Below are 27,975 nucleotides of genomic sequence, written 5' to 3' on the forward strand. Positions count from 1 at the left end.
CTGAGTCGAAACAAGGCCCCGGGAGTAAACAACATTCCATTAGAAATACTGACGGCCTCGGGAGAGCCAGTCCTGACAAAACTACCATCTGGTGAGCAAGATGTATGAGACAGGCGAAATACCCTCAGACTTCAAGAAGAATATAATAATTCCAATCCCAAAGAAAGCAGGTGTTGACAAGATGTGAAAATTACCGAACTATCAGTTTCATAAGGCACTGCTGCAAAATACTAACATGAATTCTTTACAGACGAATGGAAAAACTGGTAGAAGCCGACTTCGGGGAAGATCAGTTTGGATTCCGTAGAGATATTTGAACACGTGAGGCAATACTGACCTTACGACTTATCTTAGAAGAAAGATTAAGGAAAGGCAAACCTACGTTTCTAACATTTGTAGACTTAGAGAAAGCTTTTGACAATGTTGACTGAAATACTCTCTTTCAAATTCTAAAGGTGGCAGGGGTAAAATACAGGGAGCGAAAGGCTATTTACAATTTGTACAGAAACCAGATGGCAGTTACAAGAGTCGAGGGACATGAAAGGGAAGCAGTGGTTGGGAAGGGAGTGAGACAGGGTTGTAGCCTCTCCCCGATGTTATTCAATCTGTATATTGAACAAGCAGTGAAGGAAACAAAAGAAAAATTAGGAGTAGGTATTAAAATCCATGGAGAAGAAATAAAAACTTTGAGGTTCGCCGATGACATTGTAATTCTGTCAGAGACAGCAAAGGACTTGGAAGAACAGTTGAACGGGATGGACAGTGTCTTGAAAGGAGGATATAAGATGAACATCAACAAAAGCAAAACGAGGATAATGGAATGTAGTCGAATTAAGTCAGGTGGTGCTGAGGGAATTAGATTAGGAAATGAGACACTTAAAGTAGTAAAGGAGTTTTGCTATTTGGGGAGCAAAATAACTGGTGATGGTCGAAGTAGAGAGGATATAAAATGTAGACTGGCAATGGCAAGGAAAGCATTTCTGAAGAAGAGAAATTTGGTAACATCGAGTATAGATTTAAGTGTCAGGAAGTCGTTTCTGAAAGTATTTGTATATAGTGTAGCCATGTATGCAAGTGAAACGTGGACGATAAATAGTTTGGACAAGAAGAGAATAGAAGCTTTTGAAATGTGGTGCTACAGAAGAATGCTGAAGATTAGATGGGTAGATCACATAACTAATGAGGTGGTATTAAATAGAATTGGGGAGAAGAGGAGTTTGTGGCACAACTCGACTAGAAGAAGGGACCGGTTGGTAGGGCTTATTCTGAGGCATCAAGGGATCACCAATTTAGTACTGGAGGGCAGTGTGGAGGGTAAAAATCGTAGAGGGAGAGCAAGAGATGAATACACTAAGCAGATCCAGAAGGATGTAGGTTGCAGTAGGTACTGGTAGATGAAGAAGCTTGCACAGGATAAGTAGCATTGAGAGCTGCATCAAACCAGTCTCAGGACTGAAGACCACAACAACAATGTAGACACTTCTTCAGTAATTCAGGATTTGCTAAGTCTCTGTAAATAGGTTTTATGATATCCACGACTGCTGCTGGGATGGAATGATTATGGCTGTATGAACAGTTTGTGTACTGGGCATTGCAGTAATCGCACCATGAATTAGGTCCAGGAGGACAAAGGTGGTGTACTGGTTTTTCATCAGTTGACAGTCCGTGGAAGAAGGTATCCCATACTGTCTGCTTTATTTTCAACAAATCCTCAGTATTATTTTTAATGGCCATCCCATAGTACTGCCAGTTCATCAGTCATTTTGTCTTTCAGCCTGCCTCTTATGGTTTTACCATTAGAAAGTATCTTGTCTCTCAAACTTTGTTTCAACTTCCTTAGCCTGGTGCCCATGCTCTTCTGGATATGACCAACACATTTCAGTTTTGTGCTAATATTCTCACCATAAGGCTGAGCAGCTTACTATACTGTTATATGCTTTTGAGTCTCCTTCACCTAAGAACTCTTGTAACACACTCCCCTTTCGTTCACAGATCGAAATTTCAGTAACTGCAGAGGCCTCCATACCACCACTTGTTCCTTCATAATTTGTGTCACAGATATGTCATTCTTCATTCCCTGATTAACACTTATAACAATGTTTGGTTAAAATCTGGAAATCTGTTACCTTTCCAGTATCCACACTAATCACCATAGTAACAGAATTCTTAGAACTGTAGCTGCGCTTCTGCCAAGTGCCATCAAAAGCTGCTGGTATGTCAGTCATACCATCAATTATTTTAACAGCTTTGTTTGCAGCACACTTCATTGACTCACATGCAACAGATTCCACAGCAGCTACAATAAATTCTGCATACTTGTCGATTTTACAAGGTGGGTGTGGCATATTCATCACGGCACACATTGTTTCTGCTGCAGTGCGTCCTTTGCCAATAGCTCTCAATCCATAAAACCACCTAACATTTACTTCAAAATAATTACCTGTACACTTATCAGAATTCCTTAATGAATGAGTATATTTACAACTGGCGCAATTAATGATAAGTTTCCTGGCTAGTCCATTTGATACCTCACTGTTATCATGTAAAGTAACTGGCCCTCCACATATTTTACAACACACGCATTCGCCTAACGCCCTTGTTAGGATGTGTAAATCTATCAGAATATAACCTAATCTACCATTTAGATCACTTTGGTTTTGAGAAAACTGTGTATACAATATTTTGTTTTAATCTTTGAAGCCCTAATGGGTATTTCTCTAGATACTGACGAGTTTGCCTGTACATTAAACTCTCGCTGATATGGCCCTCAGAAGTCCGGCCTCTCAGTAATACGGCACATTACCCACTTCTAGTCGTTCAACCTGAAATCACACCTACAATAATGAAATTTTATCTGTGTGTGTGTGTGTGTGTGTGTGTGTGTGTGTGTGTGTGTGTGTGTGTGTGTGAATTCCTAAGGGACCAAACTGTTGAGGTCATCGGTCCCTAGACTTACATACTACTTAAACTAACTTAGGTTAAGAACAACACACACACACACACACACACACACACACACACACACACCAATGCCCGAGGGAGGACTCTAACCTCCGGTGGGGAGGTGCTGCACAATCCGTGACATGGCACCTCAAACCGCATGGGCGCTCCGTGCAGCAAATTTCATCTGCAACAGTGTTGTTAGTTAATTATAATGTTCAACATTCCTGTACACTTTCAGGGTGTATACGACCCGGGACAACCGGGAGATCCGGGAAAAACCCGGGAATTTTTTCATCTGGGAGAAAACCGGGGAAAACCTGGGAATTTTTTAGAATTCCGGGATCTTTTGTTTTAGTTTTCAGTTAATTTTTTGTAATTTTGACTGGTAAGAAGTAATACTCTAACAAAGGATATGACTGCATCCCACTATTGAAGCAATAAAACATGAACGAGGGGGGGAAAAAAAATAAAACTTAAGTTGCAAAGGAAATGTGCCATGTACACATCATAACACAGTGCTCATACAAGTGTCTGCCAGTAGAAAAATGTGTCAAAGGCTTTAGGAAGACTATGCAATGCTTCATAACAACGAATTGCCTCCGATGAGCATGACGTCAAAACTGTTTACGTTAGATTCATGTGAGCAGACCCATGCCCATGCGCATGCGCAGTTGAGTCATGCATGTACCTTTTCCCGCTTCTGGCTACAAAAGTGTGGCTGTTAGCTGTATAAGCAAGCAGCAAGATGCTACCTGGAAAAATTTTACTGGCACGTGCAAGCTGCCATATTCACTGGGAGCAAACCAGGGTATCTGCCTCGGGAGGCAATTTGAGTCAGGCATTAATTGCCTTGCAGAACAATGAAGTTATTTTTGTCGGTTTGCTAAAGAAAAATGGCTTTATAAATCTTTCCCTCTGAGGCAGTCAATTTATTTGAAACGAAGTGTTTAATTCCACACAATTGGCTAGTTTCAACTGTTTGCTATATTTCAAAAGAGCGTGTTTTCAACTTAAAGCACATATGGAATTGTGCCATAAAAATAATAATAATTAAAAAAAAAAAAACAAAGATGAGACAATACAGTACTGGTACTCCAAGAAAATTTACAACTGAATCTGGACATACCAATGTGTGCTTTAAACTGAATTACACATTTTAGTATGGTTCACGGAATTCCTCTGATGCCTTGTTTCTTTTATGTCATAATGTAAGATCTTTTAATGTTCTACACGTACGAACATACGGGCTTACTGCGTCTTCGTAGCTGTGCAAGTGTGGTGATGGCTGTTACCTGGCGCTCTCTGGCAACTGCTGAAACGAACCTCTTTCTAACAGGTCCTGGGAAAATATTGCGAATTATTAATTGAAAAGCATTACTTTCAAAGTAAATTTCCTTTTACGCAAGATGAACAAAGTGCGAGAAAGTGCGATGAATTTCTTAAAATCACAGAGCGTTGGACTCTCATTTAAAAATCAAGTATTTGAGGATGACCAATAGAAAAAATTTCGAGCCCAGAAGATCAGACATTTATGTCGGTATTAAAACTTTTACTGGCACATTTGTGTGATGTATCTTGCAAAAAAAGATCAACATTATATGTGAAAGTTTAGCTTCTCTTGCAGCTTATTAATCATAGAGACCAATATTATATGTGAAAGCTCTGCTTTTCTTGTAGCAACACTATACATATTAATGTACACCATTAACTTTTCCTATTTGTGGCACGCACTACTTAACAGTGATAATGCTATTGGCTGACTACATCACGTGTCCTAAGCTCTGAATATCCGCTGTATCGGCTACCGAAATCACGTGACATGAGCTATGACTGGCTTACAAAGGTGCATCGTAATCTCGATTACAATGCTTTGGAAAGTAACATGCGGTGTTTGGTGGAATTTGAATTTATACTTTTGTAATACGAAAATATACAATGTAAATGGTCTTTTTTCTGAGTTTCGTTTTCATAAGGGCTCAGAAATTCTACGCCAGTGTATAAAACCATAACCATTCAAAGGATTGATGAGTTTTACAGTTCTGAGGAATAGTATACTGTCACTTCACATAGAAAAAGTCTATTTTCACCTGGGAGAGAGTGTGTTTCTAACCGGGAAATCCTGGAAAATTTCGGGAATTGTTTTTCCTTGTCCTTGTATACACCCTGACTTTGAAATTGTGGCTGTCCGTACAGATCACTATCACGGCTTCTAAAGGGAAACACATTATGTTAGACCTCGAGCAGAAACTCAAAATTAGATATAAACTGTACTGAGGTTCTTCGCAGAAAACCATTGTTGCTGACAACAGTATTGGACGAGCAACTAGTTATGACCAAACCTCAGCAGAAATGAGGTACACATAAGCTCACAGGACAGTTACGATGAAACTGTTGAAGAAGAGGACATAGGAGTAGAGAACATGAAGATATCTCAAACTGCTGGTGCTGAAGCTGATGTCATCCTGGAGTACATCTATCTACATCTACATTTATACTCCGCAAGCCACCCAACGGTGTGTGGCGGAGGGCACTTTACGTGCCACTGTCATTATCTCCCTTTCCTGTTCCAGTCGTGTATGGTTCGCGGGAAGAACGACTGTCTGAAAGCCTCTGTGCGCGCTCTAATCTCTCTAATTTTACATTCGTGATCTCCTCGGGAGGTATAAGAAGGGGGAAGCAATATATTCGATACCTCATCCAGAAACGCACCCTCTCGAAACCTGGCGAGCAAGCTACACCGCGATGCAGAGCGCCTCTCTTGCAGAGTCTGCCACTTGAGTTTGTTAAACATCTCCGTAACGCTATCACGGTTACCAAATAACCCTGTGACGAAACGCGCTGCTCTTCTTTGGATCTTCTCTATCTCCTCCGTCAACCCGATCTGGTACGGATCCCACACTGATGAGCAATACTCAAGTATAGGTCGAACGAGTGTTTTGTAAGCCACCTCCTTTGTTGATGGACTACATTTTCTAAGGACTCTCCCAATGAATCTCAACCTGGTACCCGCCTTACCAACAATTAATTTTATATGATCATTCCACTTCAAATCGTTCCATAAGCATACTCCCAGATATTTTACAGAAGTAACTGCTACCAGTGTTTGTTCCGCTATCATATAATCATACAATAAAGGATCCTTCTTTCTATGTATTCGCAATACATTACATTTGTCTATGTTAAGGGTCAGTTGCCACTCCCTGCACCAAGTGCCTATCCGCTGCAGATCTTCCTGCATTTCGCTACAATTTTCTAATGCTGCAACTTCTCTGTATACTACAGCATCATCCGCGAAAAGCCGCATGGAACTTCCGACACTATCTACTAGGTCATTTATATATATTGTGAAAAGCAATGGTCCCATAACACTCCCCTGTGGCACGCCAGAGGTTACTTTAACGTCTGTAGATGTCTCTCCATTGAGAACAACATGCTGTGTTCTGTTTGCTAAAAACTCTTCAATCCAGCCACACAGCTGGTCTGATATTCCGTAGGCTCTTACTTTGTTTATCAGGCGACAGTGCGGAACTGTATCGAACGCCTTCCGGAAGTCAAGGAAAATGGCATCTACCTGGGAGCCTGTATCTAATATTTTCTGGGTCTCATGAACAAATAAAGCGAGTTGGGTTTCACACGATCGCTGTTTCCGGAATCCATGTTGATTCCTACATAGTAGATTCTGAGTTTCCAAAAACGACATGATACTCGAGCAAAAGACATGTTCTAAAATTCTACAACAGATCGACGTCAGAGAGATAGGTCTATAGTTTTGCGCATCTGCTCGACGACCCTTCTTGAAGACTGGGACTACCTGTGCTCTTTTCCAATCATTTGGAACCTTCTGTTCCTCTAGAGACTTGCGGTACACGGCTGTTAGAAGGGGGGCAAGTTCTTTCGCGTACTCTGTGTGGAATCGAATTGGTATCCCGTCAGGTCCAGTGGACTTTCCTCTGTTGAGTGATTCCAGTTGCTTTTCTATTCCTTGGACACTTATTTCAATGTCAGCCATTTTTTCGTTGGTGCGAGGATTTAGAGAAGGAACTGCAGTGCGGTCTTCCTCTGTGAAACAGCTTTGGAAAAAGGTGTTTAGTATTTCAGCTTTACGCTTGTCATCCTCTGTTTCAATGCCATCATCATCCCGGAGTGTCTGGACATGATGTTTCGAGCCACTTACTGATTTAACGTAAGACCAGAACTTCCTAGGATTTTCTGTCAAGTCGGTACCTAGTATTTTACTTTCGAATTCACTGAACGCTTCACGCATAGCCCTCCTTACGCTAACTTTGACATCGTTTAGCTTCTGTTTGTCTGAGAGGTTTTGGCTGCGTTTAAACTTGGAGTGAAGCTCTCTTTGCTTTCGCAGTAGTTTCCTAACTTTGTTGTTGTACCACGGTGGGTTTTTCCCGTCCCTCACAGTTTTGCTCGGCACGTACCTGTCTAAAACGCATTTTACGATTGCCTTGAACTTTTTCCATAAACACTCAACATTGTCAGTGTCGGAACAGAAATTTTCGTTTTGATCTGTTAGGTAGTCTGAAATCTGCCTTCTATTACTCTTGCTAAACAGATAAACCTTCCTCCCTTTTTTTATATTCCTATTAACTTCCATATTCAGGGATGCTGCAACGGCCTTATGATCACTGATTCCCTGTTCTGCACTTACAGAGTCGAAAAGTTCGGGTCTGATTGTTATCAGTAGGTCCAAGATGTTATCTCCACGAGTCGGTTCTCTGTTTAATTGCTCGAGGTAATTTTCGGATAGTGCACTCAGTATAATGTCACTCGATGCTCTGTCCCTACCACCCGTCCTAAACATCTGAGTGTCCCAGTCTATATCTGGTAAATTGAAATCTCCACCTAAGACCATAACATGCTGAGAAAATTTATGTGAAATGTATTCCAAATTTTCTCTCAGTTGTTCTGCCACTAATGCTGCTGAGTCGGGGGGGTCGGTAAAAGGAGCCAATTATTAACCTAGCTCGGTTGTTGAGTGTAACCTCCACCCATAATAATTCACAGGAACTATCCACTTCTACTTCACTACAGGATAAACTACTACTAACAGCGACGAACACTCCACCACCGGTTGCATGCAATCTATCCTTTCTAAACACCGTCTGTGCCTTTGTAAAAATTTCGGCAGAATTTATCTCTGGCTTCAGCCAGCTTTCTGTACCTATAACGATTTCAGCTTCGGTGCTTTCTATCAGCGCTTGAAGTTCCGGTACTTTACCAACGCAGCTTCGACAGTTTACAATTACAATACCGATTGCTGCTTGGTCCCCGCATGTCCTGACTTTGCCCCGCACCCGTTGAGGCTGTTGCCCTTTCTGCACTTGCCCGAGGCCATCTAACCTAAAAAACCGCCCAGCCCACGCCACACAACCCCTGCTACCCGTGTAGCCGCTTGTTGCGTGTAGTGGACTCCTGACCTATCCAGCGGAACCCGAAACCCTATGGCGCAAGTCGAGGAATCTGCAGCCCACATGGTCGCAGAACTGTCTCAGCCTCTGATTCAGACCCTCCACTCGGCTCTGTACCAAAGGTCCGCAGTCAGTCCTGTCGACGATGCTGCAGATGGTGAGCTCTGCTTTCATCCCGCTAGCGAGACTGGCAGTCTTCACCAAATCAGATAGCCGCCGGAAGCCAGAGAGGATTTCCTCCGATCCATAGCGACACACATCATTGGTGCCGACATGAGCGACCACCTGCAGATGGGTGCACCCTGTACCCTTCATGGCATCCGGAAGGACCCTTTCCACATCTGGAATGACTCCCCCCGGTATGCACACGGAGTGCACTTTGGTTTTCTTCCCCTCCCTTGCTGCCATATCCCTAAGGGGCCCCATTACGCGCCTGACGTTGGAGCTCCCAACTACCAGTAAGCCCACCCTCTGCGACTGCCCGGATCTTGCAGACTGAGGGGCAACCTCTGGAACAGGACAAGCAGCCATGTCAGGCTGAAGATCAGTATCAGCCTGAGACAGAGCCTGAAACCGGTTCGTCAGACAAACTGGAGAGGCCTTCCGTTCAGCCCTCCGGAATGTCTTTCGCCCCCTGCCACACCTTGAGACGACCTCCCACTCTACCACAGGTGAGGGATCAGCCTCAATGCGGGCAGTATCCCGGGCAACCACAGTCGTAGTCCGATCGGGGGATGCGTGGGACGAGCTGGCCGTCCCCGACAAACCCCCATCCGGACCCCCACAGTGATGCCCATTGGCAACAGCCTCAAGCTGTGTGACCGAAGCCAACACTGTCTGAAGCTGGGAGTGAAGGGATGCCAACTCAGCCTGCATCCGAACACAGCAGTTGCAGTCCCTATCCATGCTAAAAACTTGTGCAAAGAACGTCTGAACTAATCTACAGAGAGCGCAAACAAAACGACACAGAATTGAAGCGGTTATTAAAATACAAGATTGCCTAGTAAATGCAGTAATGCTGCCACTTGTGCACTGCTGACACACTGCTCGGCGGCGGAAGGAGACTACGCGATTTAACACTATTCGAGTACTAAAACGTGATGCTACAACTCTCAAATACTATAATACGCCCGAAATTTATGAATTAAACAATGCAAGTACCAAAAACACGCAAAGAAATTAAGAATTAAACTATGTAACAAATGAGTGAGCTAGGAGTATACGACTTGCTGCTGCAGCTGCTTATCCAACGGCGGCAGGAAGCACACTGACTGTGACCAACCGACACTGGCCGTTCAAAACAAAAACAGATGACAGACGACTACGCGAATTTACACTATTCAGGTACTAAAACGCGATGCTACAACTCTCAAATACTATACATTATGCAACAGTCAGAAACATGGCAGGACCTATGAAATGCTTGTAAAGCTGTTGTGTGATAAAGCATTCTACTGTCGCGTATCATCATGGTGGCAACTAAAACTTTGGGACATGTTTCATTGTGAATGTCAAGTGATACTAATATGCATGTACACACTCGAGGACTAAGTTTTCTGTAAAAATGAATGTATCTTTTGATTTGATAAAGTACAATCCCTATGTGTTGATACTAAATTTTAGACACTCTCAACAATCCGGCACTTATGCTAATCCGGCACCCATATGTGCGAGGAATGGCCAATTTAGCGAGAGTCTAGCGTATTTCATTGTCCGTAACTTCCCACGCCATATGTTGAACACAATGTTTCCCTGTTTTCGAGAATCTATTACCATGAAACCCAAAGTTCTTAAAAACACTCTTTTTTGACATCATACTTTACTTTTTGAGAGATTTACCAATCTATTTGTCACTTTTCCTCGGAAAAATGTTAACACTTCGACATAAAACACATGCTCATACTATGAAATGATATGATCCTGTTTTGGACAGTTCTACCAATACAAACATGTAATTTAACCTTTATAACACAGCAATCCACAGCCTTCTATATAAAAAATTAGCGTTTTTATTAGATCTTGAAGTAATGCACGTAAAAATTTTAATATTTTCAACCGGTATAGATTATATTTTAAAAAATAAAATAAAATACTTCCCTTGTGAGTTTATAAGTGATACATATATATCATTTTAGAATGAAATTTTCATTCTACAGTGGAGTGTGCGCTGATATGAAACTTCCTGGCAGATTAAAACTGTGTGCCAGACCGAGACTCGAATTCGGGACCTTTGCCTTTCGCGGGCAAGTGCTCTACCAACTGAGCTACCCAAGCACAACTCACGCCCCATCCTCACAGTTTCAGTTCCTCCAGTAACTGATCTCCTACCTTCCAAACTTCACAGAAGCTCGCAGGAGAGCTTCTGTGAAGTTTGGAAGGTAGGAAACGAGGTACTGGTGGAATTGGAGCTATGAGGACGGAGTGTGAGTCATGCTTGGGTAGCTCAGTTGGTAGAGCACTTGCCCGCGAAAGGCAAAGGTCCCAAGTTCGAGTCTCGGTCCGGCACACAGTTTTAACCTGCCAGGAAGTTTTATATCATTTTATTCGGAAAATTGCAAATTTTATAATGAGATAAAAATCTGAAAATGTGAAAAAATAATTTTTTCCATTATAACTCCTCTTAAGAACAATGATAACAACAAGTTCTCACATCTTTGACGTTATAATTTACTCAGTATAAAATAAAACTGTACATTCACCATTATCGGTATTTCATGAAGCAGTGAAGTCCACAGATTTTGGTATACAAGAGTGTAAATGGTAAGGTAAGAATGCTGTTTCTTTCTGCCATTTCCACCTACGAGTGGGGGACCCAAATGTAATGAAACTTTTGCCACCTGTCGGTAGAACATCAGTTCTGAATTCTCCCACTAGGTTGCTTGATTAGACGCCATTTCGGAGCAGTCGCCCTAGTGGTGTGGTTGTGGAAATGTTATTGTGGCCAGTATGACTATTTTTGTTAGCACTGTTCGACGTGTTTGGCAATTTTTCAGTGCAGACAATAAAAACCAGTGTGCTAATATCAGGCTCTGTTTCCTGTTGGGGTTGGAAGCTTTGAGGCAGGTAAGGTTTTAAGAGTGATTTTCTCTTTTTAAAAGTATTCAGATGTCAATTGAAAATGAATAACGACCTGGACATCCCTCGAATTACGGAGATGAAGACATTGAAACACGGTGTATTGAGGACGTATTTGGCTGTCGTAAAACAGTTGATGAATCGTTGGAAATGACTGGAATATCCTAGAGTTCGTACCGTGAATTTGACTGGCGATCTGAAGATGAAATGTGTTGCAGGAAAATTCGTCTTGCATGTGCTTTCTTGATGACCAGTCCTTTGCACGTGTGCCTGGAATTGAAAGAACAATTAGAAATTGATCCAGATTTTGATGCAAAAGTCATCACGGGTGACAAATCGTTGTGTTACGGGTATAGCTCAGAAACTGAGGAAGACTCCAGCCTTCACCACCAAGATCTAAAAAAGGAAGACAGTGAGATCTCACATCGAGACAGTGTCGGTTTGTTTTTACGACATCGAGGTTGTTGTCATCCACGCATCTGTCCCTCTGGGTACCACAGTTAACCGGCATTACTACCTCGAAATGAAGCGGTGAGAGAAAGACCCGCATTGCGGCAATCAGGAGATCAGCTTTTTCACCACAAGAGACAGTTTTAGACCAAAAACAAAATGATGACAGTTTCTCGCCCACCCTGCTCACCAAACCTTGCCCCCTTGTGACTTTTTTTATTGCCACTAGTTTCATCATTTTGATACGTTGGAATTTCGTCGGTGAGCTTGCGACTGACCCCGAATTCATTTCTAAACGGACGTTTTCATTCCCATTAGCTGCCACTGTATTAATCCGATAGCGGATGTATGAATTACCAATAGCTGTCATCTTATTTTTCCACGTCCTTCGTGTTGATTCCCATGAGTGCAATAACGTTTCCAAACTCACTTTACGCAGGCTTAAGGCAGTCTAAATTTAATGGGTTAGTTCAAAACGTGTTTTAACAGTCTCATAATGTAAGTGCAGTACAAGCAAAGTTACATTTGTCAAGCATCAGTTATAAAATTAGGAACTTGGAACAGATGTTTTGAAAATAGACACTATTTTGAAAATGGACACAATTTTGAAGGCGTTTAAGTTTTAAAAATGTATTTTCAAGACAAAGAAGAAATGGCCCAAAAAAAAGTTAAATTATGCTGGAGCCACTAAACAGCATAATTTCAGACATATTTAAAAACTGTTTCCACCACTGGAAAAAACATTGGGACAAGTACAGGGTTATTACAAATGATTGAAGCGATCTCACAGCTCTACAATAACTTTATTATTTGAGATATTTTCTCAATGCTTTGCATACACATACAAAAACTCAAAAAGTTTTTTTAGGCATTCACAAATGTTCGATATGTGCCCCTTTAGTGATTTGGCAGACATCAAGCCGATAATCAAGTTCCTCCCACACTCGGCACAGCACATCCCCATCAATGAGTTCGAAAGCATCGTTGATGCGAGCTCGCAGTTCTGGCACGTTTCTTGGTAGAGGAGGTTTAAACACTGAATCTTTCACATAACCCCACAGAAAGAAATCGCACGGGGTTAAGTCGGGAGAGCGTGGAGGCCATGACACGAATTGCTGATCGTGATCTCCACCACGACCGATCCATCGGTTTTGCAATCTCCTGTTAAAGAAATGCCGAACATCGTGATGGAAGTGTGGTGGAGCACCATCCTGTTGAAAGATGAAATCGGCGCTGTCGGTCTCCAGTTGTGGCACGAGCCAATTTTCCAGCATGTACAGATACACGTGTCCTGTAACGATTTTTTCGCAGAAGGAAAAGGGGCCGTAAACTTTAAACCGTGAGATTGCACAAAACACGTTAACTTTTGGTGAATTGCGAATTTGCTGCACGACTGCGTGAGGATTCTCTACCGCCCAGATTCGCACATTGTGCCTGTTCACTTTACCATTAAGAAAAAATTTTGCTTCATCACTGAAAACAAGTTTTGCACTGAACGCATCCTCTTCCATGAGCTGTTGCAACCGCGCCGAAAATTCAAAGCGTTTGACTTTGTCATTGGTTGTCAGGGCTTGTAGCAATTGTAAACGGTAAGGCTTCTGCTTTAGCCTTTTCCGTAAGATTTTCCAAACCGTCGGCTGTGGTACATTTAGCTCCCTGCTTGCTTTATTCGTCGACTTCCGCGGGCTATGCGTGAAACTTGCCCGTACGCGTTCAACCGTTTCTTCGCTCACTGCAGGCCGACCCGTGGATTTCCCCTTACAGAGACATCCAGGAGCTTTAAACTGCGCATACCATCGCCGAATGGAGTTAGCAGTTGGTGGATCTTTGTTGAACTTCGTCCTGAAGTGTCGTTGCACTGTTATGACTGACTGATGTGAGTGCATTTCAAGCACGACATACGCTTTCTCGGCTCCTGTCGCCATTTTGTCTCACTGCGCTCTCGAGCGCTCTGGCTGCAGAAACCTGAAGTGCGGCTTCAGCCGAACAAAACTTTGAGTTTTTCTACATATCTGTAGTGTGTCGTGACCATATGTCAATGAATGGAGCTACAGTGAATTTATGAAATCGCTTCAATCATTTGTAATAGCCCTGTATTGTTACATTCCATCCTGGATTTTCCATTGTTTGATATCTGATGGACACTATTTTGAAGGCGTTAAGTTTTAAAAATGTTCTGTCAAATATACAATTTTTTGTAAAACAGTTCTCCTTATTTTGGGGTGCACACTTGAATGTTTGGGAAAGGCACTCTTTGTTACATGTTTCTTAATCTATTTCTGCCTTGGCTTACGCAACTTGAACACGGTTTGCCAGTGCCGCCTGTGGACTCGAAATCAGTGTCAGATGTGTTGCGAGGAGCTGGTGTGGCCAGTATATGAATAGCTCTCTCTAGCACGACTGTTCTCAACAAGTGATCAGGACGCAAGCCCGTCCACCTGAATTAGCACTTGGGCGGAAAATATTCTGTTGTGAGGGACCAGTATTGTCCATTGACAGTTATAATATTTTTGTTTTTTTATGCTAACAAGTTGTGGTTTTCCCTCCCCACCAGTTAAGGACAAATTGTTTTGTATGTAGGTAATGTCTTTTATTTCACGAAAATACAAGACCGTGCCAGATCTGCGACATTCTTGTGGTGCCTTGTGTAGGCAGTGATTGTAACTGCGACTATAAGCTTGAAGGACATATTTTCGGGTTTGTGGCAGTATGTGAGGTCCAATGTTGAGCAGTGATATAAAGAAATGTTAAAAAAAATAAACTGTGATAAAAAGAATAATATATCTTTGGTGGACACCATTTGGCGAAAAAGAAAAGAAATGACTTCTTTAAAAAATAATCTACATTAGAAGACTTTGCTGTTTGTTAATTTAGGAGGAATAATGTAATGTTTAATGTAAAAGAAAAATTTGTTTCTGTCATGGGCTCTTTCATTTAGTGTTATGTAAGGAGGTAGTGATATGTAATTGTGTTTTGTATGAGGCAAATGGAAAAGATGTATTTGAATAGTATTGTGTTTTTTAAATATATACTTCTGCTATACAGTGTTTGTAATAGCATCCGCTGTAACATGTAGTAAGCTGAGTAGAAATTACGCTTCTGAAGTTAATTAGCTGTAATGCCCTTGCAGGCATAATTTGAATAGGGATAAAAATTAAGACAGGTAACTTTATTAGTCATGTCAATGATAAAAGTAATATGTAGTTGCTGAGAAAAAGCATTTCACCGGAAGCACTTTTTTCTTTATATAGCTAGATAAAACTTATCGTGAAAAAAGTAAATATAGCAGAATGTCACTTTTTTTTACACACACCTCCTGTTGGAGCCGAGGATCAAATCTAAAACTGCAGACTATCATACCACAGAATTAGTACACCTTTTGACTTCCAGTAAAAATACAGTAGATGACCTGTTTTATGATACCAAATTGATACTGCTGTTGTCGTATGATTTGTTTATTACATAAAGTTTTGTGTGAACCTTCTGTAGATAGTGTGAAAATGATAAAGGATATTAATACAAATTTGATATTAAAATAGCAAGTGGTTGCTGCAAGCCCTTGAATAATAAATAAAGGGTTATTTGTGAGAGAGTGAGAGCGCAAGAGAGAGAGAGTGAGTGTGTGTTTTGTTTTACTTATTTATTTATTTACAGTTGTTTCTACACATCTGTACTGCAATGGATTTGTATTTTGTTGTCCTATGCAGTCCACTATGTCCTGCACGAACTTTTCAAAATTTTCATTTCATTTCACATTTTGTGGTTTTGTTGCAGGTTTGCCGCAGTAGCTGGAACGTATCTGCTTATTGGTGTCGGTTATCGACGGCTGGTGTGTGGTGCCAAAGGCTTTGACCAGATTCCCAACAAAGACTTCTGGATTAACTTAGGACATCTGCAAGCTGTGAGTAATAGTAATGTGCCCAATAGAGGGCTCTCACTAATAATACAACTGTAGTATTGGTCGGTGTTGGTTCTACAATCTACAGATAGTTTGTTTTGATTTGTACCATGATGTTGAGGAACGGGTCAGCTTATGATCTACGGGGAGACTTCAGAAAGAAAGTTAAACATTATTGCGGCAGGCCGTATTACTGTTCTTAAATCCTGAACTACACCTAAAAGTGACAAATACTCGGCTATTTTCCAGCATATAGTCACCGAGCCTCTCTAAACTGTGGTCTGAACGTTCTATCACTTGTTTAGTTTGTCGACAATAGAAATTTACTTTTTGGTCGTGCAGCCATTTGAGAACTGCTGTGTGAAGGTCCTCTTTGATGGAAAATCTGCAATTTCTACGAATTAGTTCCTTTACTGCCTGGACATTTCACCTGTGGGTGTGGCCTTGATCAAATTGGTGACAGTGTTTCACTATCTGGGTATATACGCCCCAGGACTACCGGAAATCTGGGAAAAAAACCCAGGAATTTTTTCTACATCTACATCTACATTTATACTCCCCAAGCCACCCAACGGTGTGTGGCGGAGGGCACCTTACGTGCCATTGTCATTACCTCCCTTTCCTGTTCCAGTCGCGTATGGTTCGCGGGAAGAACGACTGTCTGAAAGCCTCCGTCTAATCTCTCTAATTTTACATTCGTGATCTCCTCGGGAGGTATAAGTAGGGGGAAGCAATATATTCGATACCTCATCCAGAAACGCACCCTCTCGAAACCTGGACAGCGAGCTACACCGCGATGCAGAGCGCCTCTCTTGCAGAGTCTGCCACTTGAGTTTGTTAAACATCTCCGTAACGCTGTCACGGTTACCAAATAACCCTGTGACGAAACGCGCCGCTCTACTTTGGATCTTCTCTATCTCCTCCATCAACCTGATCTGGTACGGATCCCACACTGATGAGCAATACTCGAGTATAGGTCGAACGAGTGTTTTGTAAGCCACCTCCTTTGTTGATGGGCTACATTTTCTAAGGACTCTCCCAATGAATCTCAACCTGGTACCCGCCTTACCAACAATTAATTTTATATGATCATTCCACTTCAAATCATTCCGCACGCATACTCCCAGATATTTTACAGAAGTAGCTGCTACCAGTGTTTGTTCCGCTATCATATAATCGTACAATAAAGGATCCTTCTTTCTATGTATTCGCAATACATTACATTTGTCTATGTTAAGGGTCAGTTGCCACTCCCTGCACCAAGTGCCTATCCGCTGCAGATCTTCCTGCATTTCGCTACAATTTTCTAATGCTGCAACTTCTCTGTATACTACAGCATCATCCATGAAAAGCCGCATGGAACTTCCGACATTATCTACTAGATCATTTATATATATTGTGAAATGCAATGGTCCCATAACACTCCCCAGTGGCACGCCAGAGGTTACTTTAACGTCTGTAGCCGTCTCTCCATTGATAACAACATGCTGTGTTCTGTTTCCTAAAAACTCTTCAATCCAGCCACACAGCTGGTCTGATATTCCGTAGGCTCTTACTTTGTTTATCAGACGACAGTGCGGAACTGTATCGAACGCCTTCCAGAAGTCAAGAAAAATAGCATCTACGTGGGAGCCTGTATCTAATATTTTCTGGGTCTCATGAACAAATAAAGCGAGTTGGGTCTCACACGATCGCTGTTTCCGGAATCCATGTTGATTCCTACATAGTAGATTCTGGGTTTCTAAAAACGACATGATACTCGGGAGAAAACCGGGGAAAACCTGGTAATTTTTTAGAATTCCAGAAATTTTTCATTGTGGTAGTTTTCAGTTAAATTTTTGTAATTTTGACTGTAAGAGCTGATACTCTAACAAAGAATTTTACTTCAGCCCGCTACTGCAAAATAATGCTGTAACAATAAAACATAAATGAGGGAAAGAAAACCACAATAAATTTAAGGTGCAACGGAAATGTGCCATTCCCAACAACAAAACACAGTCCACACACAAGCATCTGCTAACACCAAAATGTGTTAAAGGCTGTAGGACAATGACTGTGCAATACAAACTGATTCCGATGACCATGACAGCACAACGGTTTACACTAGGTTCTCAGTACTGCCATTAGACTGTATTTTATTTGCAGTGTTACATTTACACGATCATGATTTCGGCTTTAAAGTGCCATTATCAAGTGTTTTAAGTGTTATGCAGTGCCTAATATGGCATACTGCCGTTTTTTAAATACACTATTAGACACATTGTCTAAGAGTCAATATTTCTGTTTTATCACTGAGCATACAATTGAACCTTGAATTTACTTTCAAAACTTTTTCTTAAGAATTTACTTTATTTACTAGCGATTCATCAAGAACATTAACACGTTTAATCACACTATGTGAGTGTGGAAGGAGTTACCAGGGAGTAACTGATGAAATCGAATTGAAATTGCTTTTAACAAATGGGAATTTCATTCCTAAAAGCCTTTTTCTTAAATTTTATTTAAAAAGAAACAGATTTAAAATTATAAGCAGAAAGCACTCTCTAAGTATCAAGTTACAATTTATTCAGGGGCTGAAAGAAACAAATTTTTGAGTGTATGAGCTTTCGGGCTGTGAACCTGGCCACTCCCTTTTGACACGGCCGTAGTTATGACCGCTCACAACAACCTCTGAAAGACTACACGGGTGCAAAATCTACAACACACCTGATTACCTTAAAGTAAAAGTTGAAGGTGCAACTTGATTTTAACTTCTAAGAAAAGTCTTACGGTGGAAGGGTGGCAACTTTATATACTAAAATGACCATTTAAATAAAAGCCCACGAAATGCAATCTTATGTAAAATTATACAAGGTTGGCCAAACGATTTAACATGCTTTACAGTATACATATACCGCCTCTCAAAATGATAGGCAAGATAAAAACATATTTCAGGAATTCGGCCGTTACACTCCAAGCAATAAATTCATTCACACACCGAATCCAACAAACATGACAGAGATAGCTCCGAATGACAGACAGACATTAACTGCCTAACAAATGCGAACAAGAGTCAGACAAGCAAGCTGGGGACGAGAGACTGACTAAGAAAACAAGTAGCATTCAACAAGAGTAAATCACACAGCATATCACCAGTAACTTAACTTCTAATAAACTGCGCTTTCTGGAGAAGACCTGGCGCGGCACCCTCAAATCGCTCTCACGAACCGTCCGCTGCCAGCCGCTTCAACAGACGCAGGAAAGCGCGCCAATCTCCCGTCTTTCCTGGTCCGCAGCAACCAACCGACTGCCCACTGCTCCGTCCGCGACTGCTGCTCCGTCACGACTGCACTGCTGGTGCGTCTCCCACTCACTTTCAGGCACACGACGGCGGAAATACTGACTTGGACCCAGCCGTGCAGAGGAAACACGCCCACTGGCAAAACGATATCTCTGCACCAGGAAAGGACCGAGCCATGGTAACTGAAGGGGCCCACAAGCACTCGGAGAACCAGTTACACCGCGGAGTTGCAGCTCACACCAGCCCGAATGATGTTGTGGGTTGACTCCTGTTGCTCTCGTGTCGACTGCGAAACCACTCCCCTCGCTATTCAGCGCGGCCCACTGGACTCACGTGGCGACCTCACACGCGCCAACGCTCGAGGCGGACAAGTCATCTTGTGTCTCAGTGCGCGACCGACCAAACGATCGATCCAACCGCCAATGACCGTTGCTTGAGCAACTCGAGCAGACTCGCGGCCTAACGCGCAGACTCAGATGCGGGAATTAAGCCCTGACCAGGCGACCACTCGCTGAGTTCTCTACTGGCAGAGTCGAAAGACTCTCATTTTGCCGGCTTTAAAGGTTGATCCGAATAAAAGACAGACACTAAACGCCTCACAAAATGCGGACGAGAAGCAGAGACACAGACTCACTCCGACTGACCGACTGGCGAGCTCATAGCGCCCCTTAAATGTACGTGTCCAGGCAACCTTTTCCCCTTTCCCACCAGAGGGAGACACCAAAGCTGCGATTGCCACAGCGGCGCCACCACCAGAAATGGAGAGCGACTGCTTTACACTACGCGCTGCAGCGCGCTCTTCGAAACAATTTTTACCACGGCTCAACCATCGTGACTGAATGATAGATGGCTTAGCCCACTGTCGTTCACTCGTGATGGTATACTCAGTGATTAAACAAAGCAGTAGGCTTTACCAGAAAACACTTGATAATGTCACTCTGAAGCCGAAATCGTGATCGTGTAAATGTAACACTGCAAATAAAAAACAGTCTAATGGGGGTACTTACTTTAAATAAATATACAGGGTTATTACAAATGATTGAAGCGATTTCAAAGCTCTACAATAACTTTATTATTTGAGATATTGTCACAATGCTTTGCACACACATACAAAAACTCAAAAAGTTTTTTTAGGCATTCACAAATGTTCGATATGTGCCCCTTTAGTGATTCGGCAGACATCAAGCCGATAATCAAGTTCCTCCCACACTCGGTGCAGCATGAATGAGTTCGAAAGCATCGTTGATGCGAGCTCGCAGATCTGGCTCGTTTCTTGGTAGAGGAGGTTTAAACACTGAATCTTTCACATAACCCCACAGAAAGAAATCACATGGTGTTAAGTCGGGAGAGCGTGGAGGCCATGACATGAACTGCTGATCATGATCTCCACCACGACCGATCCATTGGTTTTCCAATCTCCTGGTTAAGAAATGCCGAACATCATGATGGAAGTGCGGTGGAGCACCGTCCCGTTGAAAGATGAAGTCGGCGCTGTTGGTCTCCAGTTGTGGCATGAGCCAATTTTCCGCGGGATACGTGTGAAACTTGCCGCACGCGTTCAACCGTTTCTTCGCTCACTGCAGGCCGACCCGATGATTTCCCCTTACAGAGGCATCGAGAAGCTTTAAATTGCGCATACCATCGCCGAATGGAGTTAGCAGTTGATGGATCTTTGTTGAACTTCGTCCTGAAGTGTCGTTGCACTGTTATGACTGACTGACGTGAGTGCATTTCAAGCACGACATACGCTTTCTCGGCTCCTATCGCCATTTTGTCTCACTGCGCCCTTGAAGACTCTGGCGGCAGAAACCTGAAGTGCGGCTTCAGCCGAACAAAACTTTATGAGTTTTTCTACGTATCTGTTGTGTGTCATGACCATATGTCAATGAATGGAGCTACAGTGAATTTATGAAATCGCTTCAATCATTTGTAATAGCCCTGAATTATGAATGTGGCCCCACACTATGAAAAAATTATTACACTGGGTTTGTTTGAGCAGTTGCCAGCAGGCTCTTGCGCATACGCAATTGAGTCACGTCTGAGCAGTACCTGCTCCCACTTATTGCTAGTTGAAGTACAGCTGTTAGCTGTAGCAGCAGTGGCAACAAGCAGCCAGACACTAGCCGGAAAAATTCTTCTGGCGAGCCCAAGCTGGCAGATTCGTGCATGCACAGAGCAATGTAAATGGAGAGGGTGGTAGTCTCCACATGACATGTGTTTAGGTTTAGTGAGTCTGTTGTTTCTTCTTCCTTCACTACTCTCACGTCAAATGAAAACAGAATGGATTTCTGTGGCCGAGAGCTAGCAAGTTAATTAAAATATATTTACATACTTATGGAAGGCTAACATGTGTTGTTAGTTTTAGTTTCCTGATTTTATTTTATTTCCAGGTTTTTGGCAGTCGCATTAATTGCTTTGCAGAACACTGAAGTTATTTCTGTTGATTTGCTAAAGGAACTTGGGTCTTTTTGTCTGCTGAGGCAGTCAATTTATTTGAAACAAAGTGTTTCATTCCACAGTATTGGCTAGTGTCAACTGTTTGCTGAATTACAAGTGCCGGTTCTTGTCTCCTGGCACATATGACGATATACCATAATAAAGACCCAAACGTGAGATAATATAGTACTGATACTCCCAAGAAAATTTGCAACACGAAAACCACAATGAAAAGTGTAATATCAGGTTGGGACTTAACTCTTCGTGAATCTGGACATACCACATTGTGCACTTTCAGCTGAATAATGCATTTTAGTCTGGTTTACGAAATTCCGATGTCCTTTGAGTACCCTCTGATGATCTGTTTTGTTTACGACTTGATGTAAGAACTCTTAATGCTATATAGGTATGGACATGTGGGCTTCCTACGTCACCATATCTGCACACACACACAGTAACGCCGTTTTCTGGTGTTCTCTGACAAATGCTGAAATGAATTGTAACAGGTCATAGGAAAATATTGCGAATGGTGGTTGAAAAGCATTACTATCAAAGTAAATTACATTTTATGCGAGATGAATTAGGTTACGTGTGCGAATGTGCTTTGAATTTCTTAAATCACAGAGCATTTGATTCTCATTTAAAGCTTAACACTCTTAGGGCCAACCACTTAGAAGAATTTCGAGTCCAGATGTTTATGTATTATTTAAAATTTTAATAGCACATTTGTGTGATGTATATTAAGGTGTAAAACATGCAAAAAAGACTAATGTTATACGTGAACACCTTGTGTATCTTGTAGCTGCACTATGTATATTAATTTAAACCATTAACTTTTCCTATTTCTGTGTTCGCGCTACTGACCAGTGATGTCGGTTTCTATTGGCTGACTTGTCACGTGTCCTGTGTCCTGAATATTTGCTAGGGAGATCACAGGACATCAGCTATGATTGGCTTACTAAAGCACATCGCGCTCTCTGTTTCAGTGCTTCAGAAACTAACGTGCAATGTTTGGTATAATTCAAATATATACTTTCTAAAAACAAAGATGATGTGACTTACCAAATGAAAGTGCTGGCAGGTCGACAGACACACAAACGAACACAAACATACACACAAAATTCAAGCTTTCGCAACAAACTGTTGCCTCATCAGGAAAGAGGGAAGGAGAGGGAAAGACGAAAGGATGTGGGTTTTAAGGGAGAGGGTAAGGAGTCATTCCAGTCCCGGGAGCGGAAAGAATTACCTTAGGGGGAAAAAAGGACGGGTACACACTCGCGCACACACACACACATATCCATCCACACATATACAGACACAAGCATGTCTGCTTGTGTCTGTATATGTGTGGATGGATATGTGTGTGTGTGCGCGAGTGTGTACCCGTCCTTTTTTCCCCCTAAGGTAAGTCTTTCCGCTCCCGGGACTGGAATGACTCCTTACCCTCTCCCTTAAAACCCACATCCTTTCGTCTTTCCCTCTCCTTCCCTCTTTCCTGATGAGGCAACAGTTTGTTGCGAAAGCTTGAATTTTGTGTGTATGTTTGTATTCGTTTGTGTGTCTGTCGACCTGCCAGCACTTTCATTTGGTAAGTCACATCATCTTTGTTTTAAGATATATTTTTCCTTCGTGGAATGTTTCCTTCTATTATAACCAAATATATACTTTCGTAATATGAAAATGTGCAGTGTACGTGATGCTGCACACCAAAGATCTTTCTAATTTTTTTTTTGAGGGGGGGGGGGGGGGGCGGTGATGCTCGTTTTCTAAAGTGCCAGGAAGTTATACGTCAGTGTATAAAACCTTAAGCATTCAAAGGGTTAATAAGCTTTACACAGAAAAGGTGTATTTTTGTCCCAGGAAAAAGTGTATTATTAATCGGGACATCTGGGAAAAATCTGGTTAATTTTTTTTCCTTGTCCACGTATATACCCTGTCTATGGCTGAGTGTGACATTGCATTTAGAACTACACCACCAGAATTCCACGGTTAATCTGTTTGCAATTTAGATATTTTGCTCACAAGAATCATACTGCCCCACGTACTTCAGCTTTGGATCACATTTACAGCTGCTCTGCGCTATTTCATTCGCACACTGCGATACGCCTGTTATCCATACCACAACAGAACTGTGTCTGCAGGAAACCTGGAATATGTACTATCTCCTCTATTGCTAATTTGACTAACTTATAAGTCAGTGCTAGGCATTCACTTGCATAGAGGCATTCTGTAATTCGTTATTTCTACACTTCTTGATACGCACTTTTTATTGTAAATATTTTGTGATTACGTGAATTCTTATATTTATGACACATTTTGTTGGAATTATTAGTATTAATGTTGTTGTTGTTTTTGTTATCTTCATATTGACCAATAGTAGCATGTATCAACTTATGCCTTTTCTCATTCATTTGATAGAGTTGTCCAAAGAAGATTAATCTTCGCCTTGCCATTACTTCTGATATTTTCTCTCTATTTTTGTAGATCTTCTGATTACTTCCCATTTCCCAACCATCTGCAGTTTATATTGCACCCATTATTCTCCTAATGATCTGTCTGCACACACCACTATTCTTTTCAGCTTACAGTTCATCATTAAGTATTCATACGCATATAAACATTCTGGTCTTGCCACTGTGGTATAGTGTTTTTGTTTTGTTTTTCTAGATATGCATTTCTTATTGTAAATATTTTTTGTCAAACCATATGCTCATTCCATTGTAATAATGCTTACATCTATTGTAAATTTTTCTGTTACATTCTGCTGTATAGTTTCCCCAAAATATTTACCAACTCTTGTTTTACCTTTTTGTGTTTGTATCTTGGTTTATATTTGTCATGAATTTTGTTGCTTTCTGGTGCAATTTTGCAACTAGTTCCTATTCGCCATTTTTTGCAGAAGATTTGAGTAACGGCTTCTGTCTGATTTTCTGAAAGTGTCACAAAATCATCCGCAAAAGTCTTGCATCTTTCCTTCCTTGTTTTGCCTCCCCAGTATTATCCGTTCAGTTTTGTGACTTTTTTGCTCCAAATTACAGACTCGTACAGTTAAAATAAATACATAATTAAATAAATAAGACAATTAAACAATAAATTTGAGAAGCTGTCCCTTTGTCTAACACCAGTTTTATTTCAAATGGCTGAGAGACTTTCCCCATAAATTTAACACGAGATATCATATATGTTAGAGCTTCGTGAGTTATGTTTGATAATTTTACTTTTACAACAGATTTTCTAATGATTTTGTTTATCGTATTTGGGACTATTGAATGTAATGCTTTCTTGAAATCAATAAAGGATACTATTATAGGCTTGCTGGTTAACATTACAGCAATTTATTGATTTTAACATAAAATCTGTTCCGTGCATGAGCTGTCCTTTCGAAAACCGCGCAATTCAACCAGTTTTTTGTCTAAATCCTCAACTCTGTTCAGAAGAATTATTGATAATATTTTGTACACCACTGCCAGTTGTGTCACCCCTCTGTAATTGATGACATTTTGTTTGTGTCCTTTTTATGTTGTTGTTGTTGTTGTTGTTGTTGTTGTTGTGGTCTTCAGTCCTGAGACTGATTTGATGCAGTTCTCCATGCTACTCTATCCTGTGCAAGCTTCTTCATCTCTCAGTACCTACTGCAACCTGCATCCTTCTGAATCTGCTTAATGTATTCATCTCTTGGTCTCCCTCTATGACTTTTACCCTCCACGCTGCCCTCCAATATTAAATTCGTGATCCATTGATGCCTCAAAACATGTCCCACTAACCGATCCCTTCTTCTAGTCAAGTTGTGCCACAAACTCATCTTCTCCCCAATTCTATCCAATACCTAGTCATTAGTTATGTGATCTACCCATCTAATCTTCAGCATTCTGCTGTAGCACCACATTTCAAAGCTTCTATTCTCTTCTTGTCCGAACTATTTATTGTCCACGTTTCACTTCCATACATGGCTACACCCAATACAAATATTTTCAGAAACGACTTCCTGACGTTTAAATCTATACTCGATGTTAACAAATTTCTCTTGTTCAGAAACGCTTCCCTTGCCATTGCCAGTCTACATTTTATATCCTTTCTACTTCAACCATCATCAGTTATTTTGCTCCCCAAATAGCAAAACTCCTTTACTACTTTAAGTGTCTCATATCCTAATCTAATACCCTCAGCATCAACCGACTTAATTCAACTACATTCCATTATCCTCATTTTGCTTTTGTTGATGTTCATCTTATATCGTCCTTTCAAGGCACTGTCTATTCCGTTCAACTGCTCATCCAAGTCCTTTGCTGTCTCTGACAGAATTACAATGTCATCGGCGAACCTCAAAGTTTTTATTTCTTCTCCATGGATTTTAATACCTACTCCTAATTTTTCTTTTGTTTCCTTCACTGCTTGCTCAATATACAGATTGAATAACATCGAGGAGAGGCTACAACCCTGTCTCACTCCCTTCCCAACCACTGCTTCCCTTTCATGCCCCTCTGCTCTTATAACTGCCATCTGGTTTCTGAACAAATTGTAAACAGCCTTTCGCTCCCTGTATTTTACCCCTGCCACCTTCAGAATTTGAAAGAGAGTATTCCAGTCAACATTGTCAAAAGCTTTCTCTAAGTCTAAAAATGCTAGAAACGTACGTTTCCCTTTCCTTAATCTAGCTTCTAAGATAAGTCGTAGGGTCAGTATTGTCTCACGTGTTCCAATATTTCTACGGAATCCAAACTGATCTTCCCCGAACTCGGCTTCTACCAGTTTTTCCATTTGTCTGTAAAGAATTCGTGTTAGTATTTTGCAACCATGTCTTATTAATCTGATAGTTTGGTTATTTTCACATCTGTCAACACCTGCTTTCTTTGGGATTTATGTAACAAGTGAATGAATAATATTTCCCATTGTATTAGAATCTTTTGTGTTTTCCAGATATTTTCAAGAAGCAATTGTAGATCACTTACAATTTTGATTCTGTCCATTCCATTTGTTTATTGTTGTTAATAATAATAATTATTATTAGGACGGGTGCAACCTGGTGTGCCGGCGTGGTGACTTTGCAGACGGCCGCAGCCTGTCTCGCTCAGACGGCTGGCAACAGATTGCTGGCGGCAGCTTCACTGACTCGGACAGGGACGACGCGCCGCTCCAGCCATGACAGTTGCTGTGCCTGTCCGTCTAGTCCTGTTTTTTCTGCCAGCTCACCTGGCGGATCCACTGCTACGCCGCCCTCAGTTTCTTCTTTTACAGCTTACTGCTTACGGAAGGGAAACCTGGCCGTGTCCCAAATATCTCATTCTTAGTATTCCTATCATATGGGTGTCTTAAGAGTGGCAGAAATACAGATTATCTGTCCACCTTTTTAGCTTCAGTGTTTACATCTAAATTTTGTGGTTGGACATGTGTCTGAGATGAAGAATGCTGTAACTTTTTCTGCCTACATTTCAGCGTAGTATTGCAGAGGAAATGTTACTTACAATTCCATACATGTGATTTTTATACAAAACATTTGACAGTAATTTCAGAGTACCTCATATTTTTCGCACTTTGCTTCATAATTATTGCTTGCTTGTAATTTGTAGCTAGTATGCTCTGTTGGAAAGAAGTGTGTCTTGAGAAAAATATTTTCAGTTGTGTTGCTATTTGTCTGTACATTAATGATCTCATAATTCACTGATACGTGTGTGTGTGTGTGTGTGTGTGTGTGTGTGTGTGTGTGTTTTGCGTGCATGTGCATGCTTGACGTTCCTCACAATATTTGTGCTACTGTGAAAGATGAGTTGGGTTTATCCTGCCAGATTGAGGCTTTATTTAAATCAACAATTCTGGAGTCTGTGCACATTTCAGATTTGTTGTTCAGGATAAGTGTGAGAATAAAATATGAGTTGTTATTTATGTTCCCAAAATTTTCTGTATTACATTTAGAGTAGAACATGTCTTTCTGTGTGTAGTGTATGTATAGCAAATCAGTTGATAAGTCTTATTTTCAAATCTATGAAGCATTTATTGTTTTGGTATTGTACAGGTCTTTGTACAAAATGTAAGATTTTAAATTTTGACATTATTTATTGAGCCTGTGCGTACAATTCCGCCCGTCTAAAATTTACATGCCTGTGCACAAGGAAACATATTAATATATCATGTTCTTTTTCCAATTAATATCACACTGCACGTGTTGAACCTGATTTTGCGTTGTACAAATACAAATAAATTGTATGTTATTGATGTGTACTTTTCAATAAAGCATAAAATGTTGAAGCAAAAGATTTACTGTGCATTACCTTCTGTTGCGCGTGCAGACGCACGAAGTTCTAGCGCTTTATGCACTTCGCCTTCTTAAATGGTGTGGTGGTAATATGGGATGACATGGTGATGGTGGGTGTTTTTATTACTTGACATTTGTGCTGGTTTTTTTTTTTTTTTTTTTTTTTTTTTTTTTTTTTTTTTTTTTTTTTTGACAGAAAGATTAAAGGATAGTGAGAGGG

At 41.2% G+C, this 27,975-nt stretch overlaps 1 protein-coding gene across 1 annotated transcript in view; it reads left to right on the forward strand.

The window, feature by feature from the left end:
- Window positions 1-27,745, forward strand: part of LOC126108781 (cation-dependent mannose-6-phosphate receptor-like) — a 124,289-nt gene extending 96,544 nt beyond the window's left edge. The window contains exons 6-7 of the mRNA XM_049914132.1: window positions 15,666-15,792; window positions 26,514-27,745. Coding sequence (XP_049770089.1) covers window positions 15,666-15,792; window positions 26,514-26,648 — 262 coding nt within the window. The 3' untranslated portion in view covers window positions 26,649-27,745. The remainder of the gene's footprint in view (window positions 1-15,665; window positions 15,793-26,513) is intronic.
- The last annotated feature ends 230 nt before the right edge of the window (window positions 27,746-27,975 follow it).

The sequence above is a fragment of the Schistocerca cancellata genome, chromosome 11, assembly GCF_023864275.1.
Source record: "Schistocerca cancellata isolate TAMUIC-IGC-003103 chromosome 11, iqSchCanc2.1, whole genome shotgun sequence".
Lineage (NCBI taxonomy): Eukaryota > Metazoa > Arthropoda > Insecta > Orthoptera > Acrididae > Schistocerca > Schistocerca cancellata.